This window comes from Nomascus leucogenys, chromosome 3, assembly GCF_006542625.1.
Source record: "Nomascus leucogenys isolate Asia chromosome 3, Asia_NLE_v1, whole genome shotgun sequence".
Taxonomy (NCBI): domain Eukaryota; kingdom Metazoa; phylum Chordata; class Mammalia; order Primates; family Hylobatidae; genus Nomascus; species Nomascus leucogenys.
In genome coordinates, this window is record NC_044383.1 from 109256179 (window position 1) to 109272747 (window position 16569).

Genomic DNA, 16569 nt, shown 5'->3' on the forward strand with positions numbered 1-16569 from the left:
TCAAAAGTTGCTCTTAGTAACACGCTTAGTAATATGTGCTGTGTTTTGAAAATAGAAAATATCCCTTTTCCTCAAATCCATAGTCATATTAAGCGCAAGGACTCCTGTTTATTTATAATGATTCTCATATACAGATGCATACAACTGAAGGAAGGATGGTATGTGTTTCCAGAAATATTTGCTTTATGATGAGATATGAGTGAAGTTCCTATTTTTTTCTTCCTTTGAGAATTACGTTTTTATTATCATTTACCCTAGTGCTCATTTTCATCCTCTTCAACAGAAATTTAGCAGGGAGACTGTATGGTTGAAAAACTATTCATATAAGTTCCTACGGAGGCTTAATCATCAGTACATTGTCTTGGAACCACTCTGGTCTTTTCTAAATTAAACATCTCTGTCTACAACAAATGCGAAAAGTACAAAATGTTTCAGTACTCCTTCTACATCAAAACTGCCTCCTACAGAAACGAGAAAATGCGTGTCAATGTGAATTACCGTCTACAACAGCTACTCTCCAGGCCGATCTGGGGTCTTGCACACAAAGGGCGAGAGAGGGGCGTGGGGAGGCTGGAAAGCGTGGTTGCCCCGCCTGGCCCGGCGACGCCCGCTCAGCAGCCTCCTGAGGAGTGGGGACGAAGAGCAGCCTAAACTTAGGGCTCGGGATATTTCGATGCCACCCAAATTGCCGTCCTACCCCAACGAGGCAGGGAAAGGAGCGGAGCGCGCGCGCGAGCTGAGTGAGTGCTTACGTCGCAGCGAGATCTGTGCTGGGATAATTAGAGAGGAGTTGGGCTGAGCCGAGTCCTCTTTCAGCAGCAGAAGCCGGAGCCGCCGCCGCAGCCCGGTGGGGCGCCCCTGACTCGGACCGCTCGGGAGAGCCCCAGGAGAGGCCAGCGCCGCGCGGCAGCCGCCCCGCTGCGCCCACCTTCCCGGCTGCTCCCGGAGAGCTCACAAAGGCGGTGGCCGCCTGAGTGGCCTTCTCCATCCAGGCATTCGCGTCCTCCTCCCCACCTTCTCTCCCGAAGGCGAAAATGGCAGGGCCAGGCGAGGACCTGGGACAGCGGTGGCCCTAGCCCTGCAATCCTCACCCCTCCTGCTGGGAGAGGCTGCGGGCTGCCCGCGGACGATGTGGCCGCGGCTGCTCCCGAGCGCATCTTCGGCCCGGGTCCCCGCCGCCACCCCTCATCTCTGCTCCTTCCATCCCGCCCAGAGGAGTTGATGCCGCTGTCGCCACCGCCGCCGCTGCTGAAGCCGCGGCTGATGGATGCCAGGGAGTGCCGCATTGCTTAGCGACCCCGCCTCCGGGTTTGCTGGTAGGAGCGGCTGCTCTTTCTTCTTTCTTGCTTTGGGGTTTTATAGAAAAGATAAGGACATTTTTATTTTATTCTCCACAACGTCCTCCCCTTCTCTCCGTTTTTGAAATGTGCATTCCCGGAGATATCCCCGGTCCTCTCCCTCCCCCTCCCCCTTTTTCTCCCACCCCGCGGCAAGTCCGTGGAAATGAAGGGCTAGAGGAAGGCAGAAGTTGGGGGTGGGGTTGGGGGAGCCCACGCTGGTACCAACGCCACCAGAACCCCTGCTGGTGCCTTATGAGATCACGGTGTATCTCAGAGGGGAGGTGGGAAGGTGCGCTATCTGCAGAGTCTTCACCTAATTGGATCACAATAATCTTAAATAAATCACACAAATTTGTCTTTTAAAAATAGCATCTTTGAATAAGTAGAGGGAGAAATAATCTCCTTTCTCCCCCCTCTTTCTCTCTGTCTCTTTTTCTTTCTGGCAAAGATGTTCTCTCTCCGCCGTGGAGCTCAGCGCTGAAGAGCTACCTTATTATTAATCAGAATTTCCATCGCTACCCCTGGCAGGCGTATCCTTCAGCAGGGACGGCAGGAATATTCACAGTGCAGGGGCTGAGATGTGCGTGGGCGTTGTTTTTGTTACATCTTGGAAGATAAGAGAAGAGGACAGTACCAAGATCAGAACCACCCGTGCTAGATGGAATTAGGGGTGATTTGTTAGGAAAGAGAAAAGACAAGAAGAGGAGTGCGGAGCCCTTCAGGGGTTCACATCTCTTTAAAGGAAAGGGAAGAGGGAGCCAAAGTGGGGTGTTGTATTTTAGGGGGCGGAGGAAGAAGTTTACACCCCCCAGCCCCCCAGCAAAGCTGGGGGAAAGCAGGAGCAACAGGGCACTTGATTGGACACCAAGATTATTAATTTCCTGTAGGGGAGAGGAAGCAGGCAGCAGGAGGTCTGGGGGCTGGAGTCTGGTGGTGGCAAGGGCCAGGTTTGCTTTGGGACAGTCAACAAGGGCTTCTGAGGGAAACCTCGGGGATAGGCAGAACAATGACTCATTTGCAAGCCGGTCTCTCCCCTGAGACCCTGGAGAAAGCTCGCCTGGAGCTCAATGAAAACCCAGACACGCTGCACCAGGACATCCAGGAGGTGAGGGATATGGTCATCACCAGGCCAGACATTGGCTTTCTGCGCACAGATGATGCCTTCATCTTACGCTTCTTGCGGGCTAGGAAGTTTCATCACTTTGAGGCCTTCCGCCTCCTGGCGCAGTACTTTGAGTACCGGCAGCAGAACCTGGACATGTTCAAAAGCTTTAAGGCCACCGACCCTGGCATCAAGCAGGCACTGAAGGATGGCTTCCCTGGGGGCCTGGCCAATCTGGACCACTATGGCAGGAAGATTCTAGTCCTTTTTGCTGCCAATTGGGATCAGAGCAGGTAAATCCTAAATCCAAACTTGTATTCTCCTTTTACTCTCCCATTTTCCAGAATTTATCCCGAGTAGTGTCATGGTTTTGTAGATCTGATATTTTGGTTTATTTGGCTTGGAGAAAAGAGAAACGAACCAGGAGATGAGTCTTTGGTGGGCACCCTGGGAAGGGAGGAGGGCTTGTATTTTTACTTTTAAAACTTACTTCACTAACACCTACTTTCTACTGCAGATTTAAGGTGCTACCTTAACCACATTATTGCACGGAGATCTAAATCACTTAACTTGTAAATAAAGCTTCTCTATATGTTTCACCTTCTGAAAAAGTTTATTGGGCTGGATAAACCAGTATGAAAATGGGGACAACTTTTCCTCCTTCTTCCTAAAAACATTCTTAAACTAGACCCATCATCATGGTCATCATCATCATCATCATCCTCTCTTTGGTACTGACGTTTTATCTTTAAGCATAGCCTAATGTTCGACCAAAAGCAAGTGGTTTTGTTGCTTGGGAAGTTCTCTGCTTGGTGATGTGTAGAAGAAGGAATAATATGATGTGTGTCCCTTCAATGAAAGGAAGAGTTGCATCCTCTGTCACTGAGCATGTCTGCTGACACTGAAAATGTACACTGACTGGTGTATGTGTTCTACACCTGCCACTAATCTAAAGAATCTGTTTCCTGTCTCATGTGGTTTTTCATCTTTTGGAAGGAAGTGGAAAATATTCATATGTGTCAGTTGGTGGACTTTTTGAGCTCATGTGCTACTTAATAGAGAAGAAATAATATTCTTTTTATCTACATTATTATAGAAAAATGTAGACAATGACACTTCTCTGTACTCCATCAGAACTGTTTTCTCAGACTGAAAGATATAAGAAATTATAAAAGGCTCTTGTGTAAGGTAGTTTCAATTAAGTTCAAAGTTAAATATATTTCATGGGACTTAAAATGCTACCAGAGCTGTGAATCATAAGAAGCTGCTTGTTAAAACATTGGTGTATTTTTAGTTCTGTGAATGGTGACTTTCAATGCATCTGGTTAGTTTAAATCATCTCTAGAGCCATCGTACAAGACATTTACAGTTATCAAGAGGGCTTATGGATCATAGAGATTTCCAGATAGGCTTCTGAGTCTTGGTATCTTAGAATGTAAATTAATATTTTTAATTATTTTTTCTCTCATTTTATTGTGATTTTTTTCCCTGTAATTCCAGGTTGAGAATCACTCTGATTTTTTTAGGCAAATAGAAAGACAAACTACTACCTGAAGATTCATAATGCTAAGAAACTCATACAGTTAGCCATTCAGAGGGAATGGAGTTTTGTTACTTACTTTGGCCAGTTATAGAGATGTTATTCCAGTTTTTATCAGGTAGCTTAAAATTTTAAAGAATTACAACGTTTTATCCATTGACCACAATTTTTGTTTAAAAATGTTTTCTTTTCATCATAAAAGTACACTGTAGGATCAGGCAAATCAATGACTGTGTATAACAAAACTGAAAAATTTTATTCAAGGAAAAACTAATATTCTGTATGTCAGATTGGAACTTTGTTAATTGAGCTATAGTGAAATGGAAACTGGAAATTTTATATTTATATAAATCTCAAAGTCTCTCAGAGATACCATTATGGAGGCAGATTGCATTCAGAGAGGCATACATATATATCAGACCTATTTTCATTAATTTCTATAAGTGAATTAATATTCATAATGATTTGTAAACCTAATTAAGATGAAAGTCACTTATAGTTTTCATATGTATGAGGTGATAATTCTGAATTTATTAAAGACACTGTGTTTCAGTTGTCTATCTCATGCTTCCATATAAAGGGCAGATAACTAGTAATCAAATTCTCTTTCCCTAGAAATCTATAATGGAAAGGGAGTTAATAATTGGTATATAGAATTATATTTCATTAAACTTACACATAATCTTAAATACTAAAATGTTGTATATTAGAACAAAATGAGAAGCTGTGTTCTGTAGAAATACCTTGTGAAGATGTCTAGACTTGTAATTATGAATTCTATTTCTATGCCTGGAAATAAACAGGTATAATCAAGAAATTATAGCACATCAAGGTGAAAAGGTATACAAGTGATTTAGAGCTTAGTCAAAATTTCAGTCGAGTTTCTTCCTATATTAAAAAAATAATAATTCCCTCTTCTTCCCCACCTTCCTTTTATCCCAAATCTACTTAACCCAATGACAGGGACTAGTAGACAAACAGATCTGTCATCTTTGCACCCTCTATAAACCTTTATCACTGGAGCATGTGCATAAAAACTTCCTTGGCTCCTGCTCTGAAACTCAAAGGATAGCTGCCTTTCTGCCAATGCCAGGATGTTACCAACCCTTCTTAGCCTGAATCCCTTTCCTCTACACCGAAGGCTCCTTGACTCCTACAGAAGTCTGCCTCTTTCCCTAGGTGTTTAAGTTACTATTATTGCTCTGTTAGGTGGATAATGCTATGTGCTAGTTTCTCTTATCCCTCATCCCTCCCCTGTTCTGTGAGTGAGATGTTCTCACCTTCCAGGCCCTGATCCCGCCAATCCAAAGCTACCTGGATTTCTCCAGAAGACTGCATGTCTGAAAATAATCCTGGCAACATTCTCTGAGTTGTTAAGTGAATCACCTGGCTTTCAACAACTTAAAAAGTAGCCTGTTTCAAAGAAACAGCGTGTGAGAAGTGTAGATGATTATGTAGGTAAATTCTAGAAATGAGGCAGAAGAAAATGCCTCAGTTTATTTGGAAAACAGGTTATTTATAACTTTCCAACTACAAAAGGAAAAACAAGATTTTATGAATTTTGAAACAATTCGTAAAGACCCCCAACAGAATTGATCTAACAAAAGGACTGTCATGTTATTATATTTAGCACAGTACTTGAACTAGAGTAGATGCTCAATAAATATTTGAGTTGAATTGAGTTATGCATTTGTATAAAAAGAATTCTGAGTAGAGATTTATTTGATATACGCTTTCTCCTATATCAGATTTGTAGGACAGTTTTCTGTGCTCCTCAGGACACTGAAAACAGTAAAAGCGTGTGAGACAGTGACTATAAATAAAATAGTGTCTGTTTCTGCTGCAATATAGTATAGTTTAGTTTTAGGTTATTGTAAAGAATTGGATGATTTCCAAAGCCTTTTTGAGAGACATGGCATCATTAAGAAGACTAACGTAAAATCCTAATATTTACAGTCTACTCACCTTCTAACAAATCTAAAACAAAATGGAAATACTCAAATGTCAAAATGACTTGCAGTGTGGCCTGTGGTTCTTCCAAAAAAGAATAAGGCAAGCCCAGATGACCTGTTACATTTATTGAGCTGTACCTTGGAAAAGATTCATGTAATTTTATCTCCTTTTAGATTGCCTTACATAATTTCTGACAACAAAAGTAAATGCCATGGAATTAAAAACGATTTGACTGTTACACTACATCACAAAGATGCCTTCGTCCTCTATGTATTGCATGTTGTTTTCCTTCCTAAATGATAGTGACCTGCTTAGGACTCAGCAAATACCTTCAAATGGTTCGCAGGATCTTATCAACAGAGTGTAAGGATAATGTGCTGTAAAGCTAGCAGAGGTAACACTGCTGGAGAAGAGGAAGCTTGGAAAGAAAGTACATGGCATTCTAGGTCCTAGAGCATACAAGCATGTATCTAAGAAATTGAAATCCACTGTCATAATTGTTGGAGATATTCATGAGTGAAATTGTGTCACCTGAAACATAATGATGATAGGAAGTGTCAGAGTTCACCTATAAGTTGTCAGTCTGCAAGTCATATTTTATTTCTCTAGATCTCATTAGAAGTATATACTTCACTATACTTTAGTACAGCAAACAACCATTTATCTGGAATATGGTTAATACTCATTAGAAACAATAATTCTCAGTAATTCTCTGAACTTTAGTGTAGCAAACAACCATTTATGTGGAATCTAGTTAATGGCCATTCGAAAACAAACGCAGTTAGAACCAAAATGATTCTTAGTATGGTGGCAATCCAGAAAGCACTGGCCACCTTGCATGGTCTTTGGCTTATCATAGTGGACATTGATTACCACTTACAGTAGTGAAGCTCTGGAAGGGGCAGAAAACTGATTGGTCAGACATTGATATGATCCTCTAACTTATCCTGGAATTTGCCCAAAAAACTTGTCAGTTTGCTCCTATCGTGTGGCTTTTTCATACAAAAGCAAACATTATATGAATGGTTGCTATTTGTGGTTCAGTTTGAATTATGATTATGCTTGCATTTACTAAAATAATATGGCCAATGTTCAGAATAGAAGGTTATGGTGATGATAACTTACAATTTAAAACATAGCCATAGACTACACAGATGTGCATTAATGCCAATCACAAAGCTTTACTCATCTCTGGAATTGTACTAAAAATAATAAAATAAAATAAAATGAACAGGAATAGATTAAAACAGTCCAGGGCAATTATCCAGATAATTATGGAGAAATGTTTTTACTCAGCAACAAAAAAAGCAAAAAAAAAGAAGTTTAATTTTTCAAGATTTCTTTTCTCAGTTTATTAACATATTAAGTAATTCCCAGCTTTTTGCTTCACATTGTCATACCTACTGGCAGAGTCTGGAGTCTAGGAGTCCTTTTCATAAAAATTCCAGAGGCATGGCTTTGCTGTCTTTTGGGTGGATACCGGTTAGGGCAAAACCACAAATGGCAGATATGTATTCCGTGAGACTTCTGTCCCAGCAGAGCTTCCATCTTGCTTCCTTTCAGGGAAACTCTTTTAACAAATCCTCTGCTAACTGCAACTTATTTCAAGCTATACTTTTGGCACATATCACGGCAAATAGGGGAGGAAAAAAAGTTGTCCTGAGAAATGTTGGAGGAATACTGTGATGAATCTCTGCAAAAATAGGACGATCTCCAAAAACTGGGGCAAATGTGCAATAATTAGTAAAATAATCCCGAAATAACAGCAAAAACTACAAGTGCCAACCTTCAGTAGGACGTTGACTAAGTCTGGCCTGAGCCAAGCTATTTTCATGTTTCAAAATCAACTTTAAACAAGGTCGAGAAGCAAAGGACTGGAGGTTACTACAGTGTCCTGAAAGGATGCCTCAAAAGAAATGTTTAATGATATTTTAAAACATGAGTCAATAGTATATTAACAAGTTATCCTTAGTAAATTAATACATCTCCTCCTTTCTGTGGGAAATATTAAATTCTCTTACTTTACTGAGGGCAGGTACATTTATTTCACTATTATAGTAAGTGGCTATTACACTATTACCGTAACATGAAGGAAAGGATACTCCTGTATGTGGGATCCTTATGATACCATACGACAAACTGAGTGATTAATATTTTGGTGAAATTAATTGAAAAAAATAAACTTTGATTGAGCATTTGTTATGTACATAGCATTTTAGTAGGTGCTGGGGGCAAATAAAGACACATACTTTGTACTTTTAAGTGATATGTAAGCTCTCTGGGAAGAAAAAGCATGTAAAGCTGAGTAACTATCAGAGGTCATATGCAGCTAATGAGGATACTGTTTACCAGTGCTAGAAGTTGGGGACAGGTGGGTAGCTGTGGGCTACTCAGTATTGTGTAGGAAAGACATTGCCTGCTTGGTTAACTGAATTCAACAGTTATTGTTCCGTTTTATTCATTATTCATTTTAAAATAATTCTACTGTGTGTATTGTAGCAATTAAGCACTTCACTCATGATCATACAACTGGTAAGTGAATTAGTCGCTTTGTGTGTGTGTGTGTGTGTAGACAGTTACCAACCTAAATCTAGGGAAAGGCAAATGTATAAAAAAATCAAATTCTGATAATTAAAGATAATTCCATCTATGGTTTAGAAAATCTCGATTAAATATAACAAAACAGGCAATTAGGAACAGAACGTTAAGATGGAAAAATAAACTTTCTGAAGTCAAAGACTTTACTAACTAGATGTTTGCTTAGAGTACTTGGCCCTGATAAAAAGTGTTGCCTTTCTGATGTGTTTGTATTCTCCCAGCACAATTCTGTTTTATTTTATTTTATTTTTTGGTGGCAGTAGATGCAAAAGTTTTTTCTTTACCCGTCTTCTTCAAAGAAAGGCATTTTGCCCGTAGATGTTTCATTTCCAACAATTCTCTTGTTCTCACTCACCTACATTTCCATAGCAGTAAAATTAAAGCAAGGGTCAGACATCTAATCTTCTGTGCTCAGTAATACAAGCCAGACAGATGAAATTTCAAGAGTTCATATTTATTCCAGGGATTGTAGATTTATCCATTTCTTATTCTGAGTCCTAAGGATGTCTTATTGCTTTTCCTCCACCAAAGCTCCCTATTGTGGTGAGGCTGGAGAGTGCCAGGATATTGACTTCCTGATCTCCTATTTTCTGACATATATATTATACTACCATGAAAAAGCAGACCAGGCCAGGCACGGTGGCTCGCGCCTGTAATGCCGGCACTTTGGGAGGCCAAGGCGGGTAGATCACCTGAGGTCAGGAGTTGGATACCGGCCTGGCCAACATGGTGAAACCCTGTCTCTACTAAAAATACAACAATTAGCCGGGCCTGGTGGCGGGCGCCTGTAATCTCAGCTACGCGGGAGGCTAAGGCAAGAGAATCACTTGAACCCAGGAGGTGGAGGTTTCAGTGAGCTGAGATCGTGCCATTGCACTACAGCCTGGGCGACAAGAGCAAAATTCCATCTCCAAAACAAAAACAAAAACAAAAAACAAACAAACAAAAGACCAATTATCTATTCATCAAACTCTGTTCTGAGTAGGAGGCACCATGGAGAAGGAAAGAGCACTGGTCCATGTGGTATTAGAAGGATTTGGCTTCGAATCTAGGTTCCCCGTTTTTCCTAAGGTGGTTTTAAGCAAACTGTTTAATTTTCTCTGAGACCCTCTGTCCTCATCTGTAAAATAATAAGAACAAATCCAGCTCAGAGATTTTGCAATTGTTTTGAGATTAAGATAATGCATTTGAAATTGCTTTGGAAATCTTAAACTATTACCCAGATAGACATATTATTATTATTACCACTCAGTAATATAAAACACCTAGAAGGCTTCATCAGCTTTACCACTAACAATACCCTGAGGCATTAATAAAGGTAATTTTTCTCCTTTTTTCCCTCCCCCTAGCACCTTCTACTATGAAGTGCTTCAGACATTAGAAAATGTGGCTTAATGAAAACTGAGGGGTGGAGGCAGCCTTAATGAAGAATTTAATAATGGCTGATTGATTTAGTGACAAAGAGAAATTGCTGGTGTTATGCTGCTCAATGCGATGCCAAGATGCTAGTTTTTTCTTGTCATGCTGAAAAGGTTGAAAAGTAGAGGGACGTGACCTATTTATCATTAAGTTGATCTTTGCACTGATTGAAAGCTGTGGTAGAGGAGGAGATGCTGAGAACCCCGGCAAAGAAGCATGGGTCAGGTAGTCACCAAAAAAATTGCATGGCCAGAGGCAGGAGAAGAAGCTTCTCTGATCTAAAAAATTGAGGGGGCTCCTGGTTGCAGGCAGGGTGCCACACCTCCACAGTGTGGCAGGACAAGGCTCTTGTCTTCTTTCTGGTCCGGGAGCATGTTTGTATTGGGCTGACAGGGAAGCCTTAAGTGAATGTTATATTTAAATGATGCCATTATGGCACTTTGATGACTGTTGTAGGTAAAATAAAGCAGCATGGTCTATGCCCTTGGGAAATAGTTTGTTCTTAACATATATTATTGTGCACCCACAGTGTGCAGCGCACAGTATTTGGTGCTGAAGATAGAAGGTGGTATCAAACAGTGAAAGAGTTTTTAAGCTAAGCTTTTATGTCTGGGGACATAGAACAAACACTGAAGCACTGTAATTTCAGAATATGAGAGAGAGGGCGCTGAGGTCTCCAGCAGTAGAGGCAATCTTGCAGAGCAGGGAAAGCTGGTGGTGGACCCAGAGAAGGGTAGGACTTAGGTGAGGTGAAAAGGAAGGGGAATGTTCCCCTAGATTTAAGTGAACATAAAGCATCGGAGTGTACCAGCTTGTTGGGGGTTGAATATGACAAGACCTTGACGGCTGGGGTGAGCCTATGCATGGGTGTACAAAACAAGAAGTATGGTTATTAAGGGAATGGTGCAGTTTTGAAAGAGCCATGGGGGAGTGGCGTTGTGTGCAGGACAATTTTTCAGGCCAATTAATGTTTTAGGACAATTTATCTCACAATAGAGGGTAGGCAAGATTTCTGGAAGAGGAAGATGGGAGAGAGAAAAAGAGACACAAGTGCCATTATATTAGGAAATAAAGCTAGGACTCTAGTAGAAAGAGTTAGATGCCAAAGACGTATAAATATATAAAAGACAAAAAAAATTTAGGACTTGGTGAATAAATGTAGAGGGAGAAGGAAAGGGAATATTTGAGAATGATTCTTCATTAATTGATTAATGTAGGCAATCCCAGAGGAAAATGGGAGACACTAAATTGAGTTACACTACTATATTTCAGGTAGCAAGGAGTCACTAAGGTGCTGATGTTCAAATGGCAACTAGAAAGATGAGGATGTTGCACAGGACTGACACTAGCTCTGTGGATATCGAGCCGTCACCAATGTATTGGCTAAAGGAATGAGTGCATGATTTGGTAACTCCAGGAGATACTATATGATGACAGCAGGGGAACAAAGTCTTATTTCTGCATTTGGATGATTGCAGCAGGGAACCAAAGATGAAAGATAATAGACTGACCAGAAAAGTGGAAGGAAAAAAAGTTCAATGCAGCATCACAGAACCAAATAGGAGAGTTTCAACAGCAATAATTGCAGAAAATATTTATGGTTTCTATTATATGTCAAGTACTGTTAAAAAACTTTACATATATTATTTTGTTTCATTTTGTCCTCACAAAAATTCTATGAAGTTAAGATTAAGTGGTTAAAAAGTACAAAAAGCAAGTATAGAATATGTGATTGCTGAAAAAGCAAAAGTCATACAATTGTAGAAGTCATAGAAGTTAACATTTATTGTTTGCTATGTGATACCCACTGGGCTAAGTATTTCACATTCTGTCCTATGAGGTAACTATTATTATCACCATTTTTAAAAGAGAAAATGGAGACTTAGAAAAGTTCAGTAACTTCAAGGTGTGTGAGACCAAGCTGAGATTAGACAAATAATCAAGGATCCCCATTTTACTTTGTATTTGTTAATAGCTGTGAGTTTTACTTTGAAAAAGGCTTTTAAGTTACATAAACATGCCCCAAATAATTAATTCATGACTATATACCCTACTGTGCAAGGAAGACTGATTTCATAACTGAAAAATTTCAACAGGGATTAGATGTTTTCCTTCTGATTGCACAGGTAGTACATAGTTGCTATGCATATTAAAGTCTTCTCCATATGTTGTTTATGTGTTCTAGCAGCTTTTATTCTTTTCAAGAGCAGTATTCTACATAGTCTGGTGTCAGTTGTAAAATTTCTTATTGGTGTCATGATTTCTTCTTACTACATGCTACGCAGCATTCTTTTCACAAATTCAAATTTTACTTAATGCTATTTTGAGAAGCACAATCAGGAGTCAAGAGCTGCAATAATGTGCTAGTTTTGATTTATAGCTTTCTTTCAGCATACAAGAGAAAAATAACAATGGTGGAACTCACACAATTTCAATGTAAACCCCAAACATGAACAAGTAGAGTATTTCATTGTAGTGACCTCTAATTTGTAAATTATAACAGTTAAAATAATTTTAAAAAGGAGAGTATGGCAGGAGTCCTGAAGAGATAAAATTCATAGATGCTACATTTCTTTGGAAGATATTTTACAGATTCTGGCAAGATCCTGTGTAGTACTGTTTTGCTGAGGAATAGCCTGCTGAGCTGCTAATGGTAATAATGTGAGATGTTTGACAATAGAGGACTGGAGTTAAGTCAAGAGTGGTTTTGACCTGCCCATTGAATGGAGTTAGCTAGTATATTTTTATGTTTCTTTTTCTAAACTTCTAAATTAATGTGATTTTTATAAAAATCATTTGATTCTCTTCTTGGAACCAGATATTGAATTCAAAAAAGGTGGTTAGACTTACTGTTGAAAATTTTGCAAACCTACTTTTCTTCATTGCTGATTTTGGGATTTGCCTTATATTATTTCCTTTGGAATAATGATATGTGTATCAACTTTTGTCTTGATTTTGAAACAGTTTAGGAGAACCATACTTCAAGTGTGTTATTTAAAACACATTGCCTCTTGTTTTCAGTCCTTATTGGTACCTTGATTAATTTTTACTACATACAACGTATCATCCTTCCAAAGCTGATTTCAAATTTAAATTTTATTTAATGGCATTTTGGTATTAATGCTATTTGATTTCTTGTGGATAACATAAGAATGGTAAACCTCCTAATGAGGGAAACCTTTGAAGCTGGACTTTTTGAATCCTTAATTTTCTTTACTATGATATTATTATTAATTTCAGAAATTAAAACTTCTTTTTTTGGTGGGGGTCTGAATTTCAACCAGAAATACAGTCTTCCTGCTCCAACCTTCCAATGCCTGTGTTTATAGGTTTCAGGTCCTGACAGTGTGTCAGGCCATTATATTTAGAATGGAGGTAGGCCAGCCATAAAGGGACTTTTAAAGGTGTTCACCCACACGTTTCAGAGATTTAATAACAAATGCATAGTAGAGCTCTATAAAAAGTTTTATTATTTTATATATTCAGGTAGTTTTTTGGATGCTGTATCCCTAGGCCTTTTGACTTTTGCCTTTTATAATAGTAATAGCCTATCCTAAAGATTATCATTTCTGATTTATACTCTGCCTAATAAACTATATCTATGCTTATCATTCTAACAAAAAGTATGCTATGTGTGTATTCCAACCAACATTTACTGAACACCTGTTTATACCTAGAACTGTGCAAAATTGTACAAATGTTTTCACCTGAGTCATCTCTTTGATGACTCTCTGGTGCTGCCCCCACCCCTCCCCCAAACATGGCCAATGAGATAATGAGAATAGCATGAGATAGGGACAGTTAACTGATCCTCAGAATTATAAATCAGCAACATATCCAGGACCATATGGCTAATGAGGCGCCGGGCAGAGATTGCATCTTGAAGTCTTCTGACACCATGCCCTGTGCCTGATTAATGCTAGGATTCTAAACAAGATTCTGTTCCAAACTGCTGATTTTACAGGTGAAGAAATGAGGTCCTGAAATGGTGAGAAATTGCCTGAAGTTCTGATGTTAATTATTCTTTCCTTTCTGAACTACTATGCTTTCTCCTAGCACATCCAAGTGTTTTTAGAAGTAAAAATAGACATTCTTCCTCATATATCTTCACTGTATCATACTGCCTTCCTAATGAACTCATCATTTCCATTAAATGGGAATGACTTTGACTCCTAATCCACTCGCCTCTCCATCCTGCCTCTTTCCTGAGGTCCAGATCTCTTTCTCTAGCTATTCCTGAAATCTCCCCTGAATGTGTCCGGAGAAAAAAACTTAAAATGCAAGGTGTATAAAAATTGAAATTGTTAACATCTTCCATAAAATTTCTGACCCCTCTTAAAGTGCTGAGATTTCTAGGGATTCCTTTTTTAGAATAATTATCTGATATTTCTCTTAGCTCTGACGGCATTACCTCCTTCACTTCATTGAACTTAGAGTCTATATGCTCTTAATTCCAGAATTTTCAATTTTGAGCTCTCCCGTGAGTTTAGGATCCATTTTTTTCAGAAGCTTGCTTGATATACCTCTCTGGGTATACTACATGTTTCTCAAATACAATAAGTTCTATTCAAAACTTTGTATTTCCAGCCATTTCCAACAGTATCCTATTTTTGCATTATTGATATTGATTAAAAATTTTACTATGTATTCAGGCTCTGAAGCTAAAATATGTGTCATTTTTTATCCTTCCCTAATTTCAGTCCTCACATTGTCACAGTATAACAAGATTGTCTAAAATGCCACTCAAATTTGGCTTCTTATTTTTGTTCTTCGTTACATTGCCTCCATTGAAGCAGTGTCTTAATCTCCAACCAGTGTCTTTCTACTCTAGTCAAGTCCCTTTTACAGTAATATAAAGAGCATTTATTGGGTTACTGGAACATTCCAGGAACTAACCTGCTAAGGTGAAAAGCAGAAAACGAAACGAAACAAAACAAAACGAAACAAAACAAAACAGAAAAAGATCCAACCCTTGAATTAGGATGGCTTGTATTATTGTTGGTAAATTTCCATGACTTTTCCCACTTTTATTTATATTTATCTCCTTCTCTTTCTATCCCTTCCACCTTTCCTATTCTTTATGATACAAACTCAATACAAGTAATTTGAATTGAGTAACTTTTATTGATAGCTGTCATGTACAGTGTTTTCATTTATTGATGAGACTCACTCAAATCTCATTTTCAGTTTTTTCAAATACGAAGATATGAAATGTCAATATTACTGAAGGCATTCTTGAACCACTTAAAACATGTGATGCCTAGTTTTGGGTTAGTTCAATGAGATTTTAGAAAATCATAAGAAGGCCTGGAGGTAAACTAAATGATGATAAAATATGAAAAAGCATTTCCATTTGTTTGGGCGGAATACATGTTAAATTTGATTATGTTCTTGGAGTACATATAAATTAAACCTATTCCTAAAATAGGTTTTTAAACAAAATTATTTCCTTGAGATTCTGAAGGTACTTTAAAGTGAATTTTTAGTGTGCTAGAAAATATTTTATAGCTTTTTGGAAAAGTGGTTGTCAGACCTAATTTAGTACTTTTCTGTTGCGGATAGGTACACACTGGTGGATATTTTGCGTGCCATCTTACTTTCTTTAGAAGCCATGATTGAAGATCCTGAGCTTCAAGTGAATGGATTTGTTTTGATCATAGACTGGAGTAACTTCACTTTCAAGCAAGCCTCTAAACTCACACCAAGTATGCTGCGATTAGCTATTGAAGGCCTGCAGGTAGGATATGGAAATTACCTACTTCCTTGGTCTCTTGTGTTTGACTTCTCTTGTCTAATGTGTTAGAATGAAAAAATGTCTTACTTACAGAATAACAAAAACAAAAAAAATTTGTAGTTGTTGAGCACAAACATTAAAATACTAACTGAAGAAAGGATTATAGAAGAAACGCTGAAGGAAGAGAGTTTGTGACACTAGCACAGTGCTCCGTCTAAACATAAATACAGGTAATGAGCTGAGATTTTTAATCTTGAAAATCAGAACAAGCAACATTTTTTAGATTGTAATGATTAGCTATTTAGGCTTGTTTTTGTTTCTCTTTTCTGTGCCTATTAATTAGCTAAATATTTTCTTCATTATTTCATTTAACCTGGTGAATTTGGGATATGATCAGCAATATGTTCAACTGTTGGAAAGTCAATCAATATGTTTTTTGGTCTCTAAGATGCAAAGATCATCTCTCTGAAATTTTCTTTAGAGTTCATTGGTTTTTTTGTGAGTGGGAAGGGCTGTCACATGGAATTTATACAGGAATAGTGCTTTTTCCAGTAAATAATGTTTAACTACTTGGGAATTAGAAGATGGGAAACATATTATTATTTAGTGGTCTGTCGTAAACCTGCTATTGTCAAGTTGCTTTTAACTTCCAGGGTGTCCTTCTGTTCTCTCTCTTTGCTTTATGCTACTTTGTGTACAACACTTATGGAATTGATTTTAAACTTCTAAAAATATTTGCAAGTTAGTCCTTGAGTGATGTCATTCATTAGACTGGGGCATCAATGTTGAGTAAGCCCAAGTCATCTAGATTTTTACTCATTAGTAATTTCTGACTGCATCTATACACACCTAAATTGATAACTGCTGACCTCTTAAAAGTGGG

At 38.6% G+C, this 16569-nt stretch overlaps 1 protein-coding gene across 1 annotated transcript in view; it reads left to right on the top strand.

The window, feature by feature from the left end:
- Positions 1-541: 541 nt before the first annotated feature.
- The window catches only part of CLVS2 (clavesin 2), an 82243-nt gene continuing 66215 nt past the window's right edge, over positions 542-16569 (top strand). Inside the window, exons 1-3 of the mRNA XM_003255651.3 lie at positions 542-1316; positions 1789-2735; positions 15515-15689. Coding sequence (XP_003255699.1) covers positions 2347-2735; positions 15515-15689 — 564 coding nt within the window. The 5' untranslated portion in view covers positions 542-1316; positions 1789-2346. The remainder of the gene's footprint in view (positions 1317-1788; positions 2736-15514; positions 15690-16569) is intronic.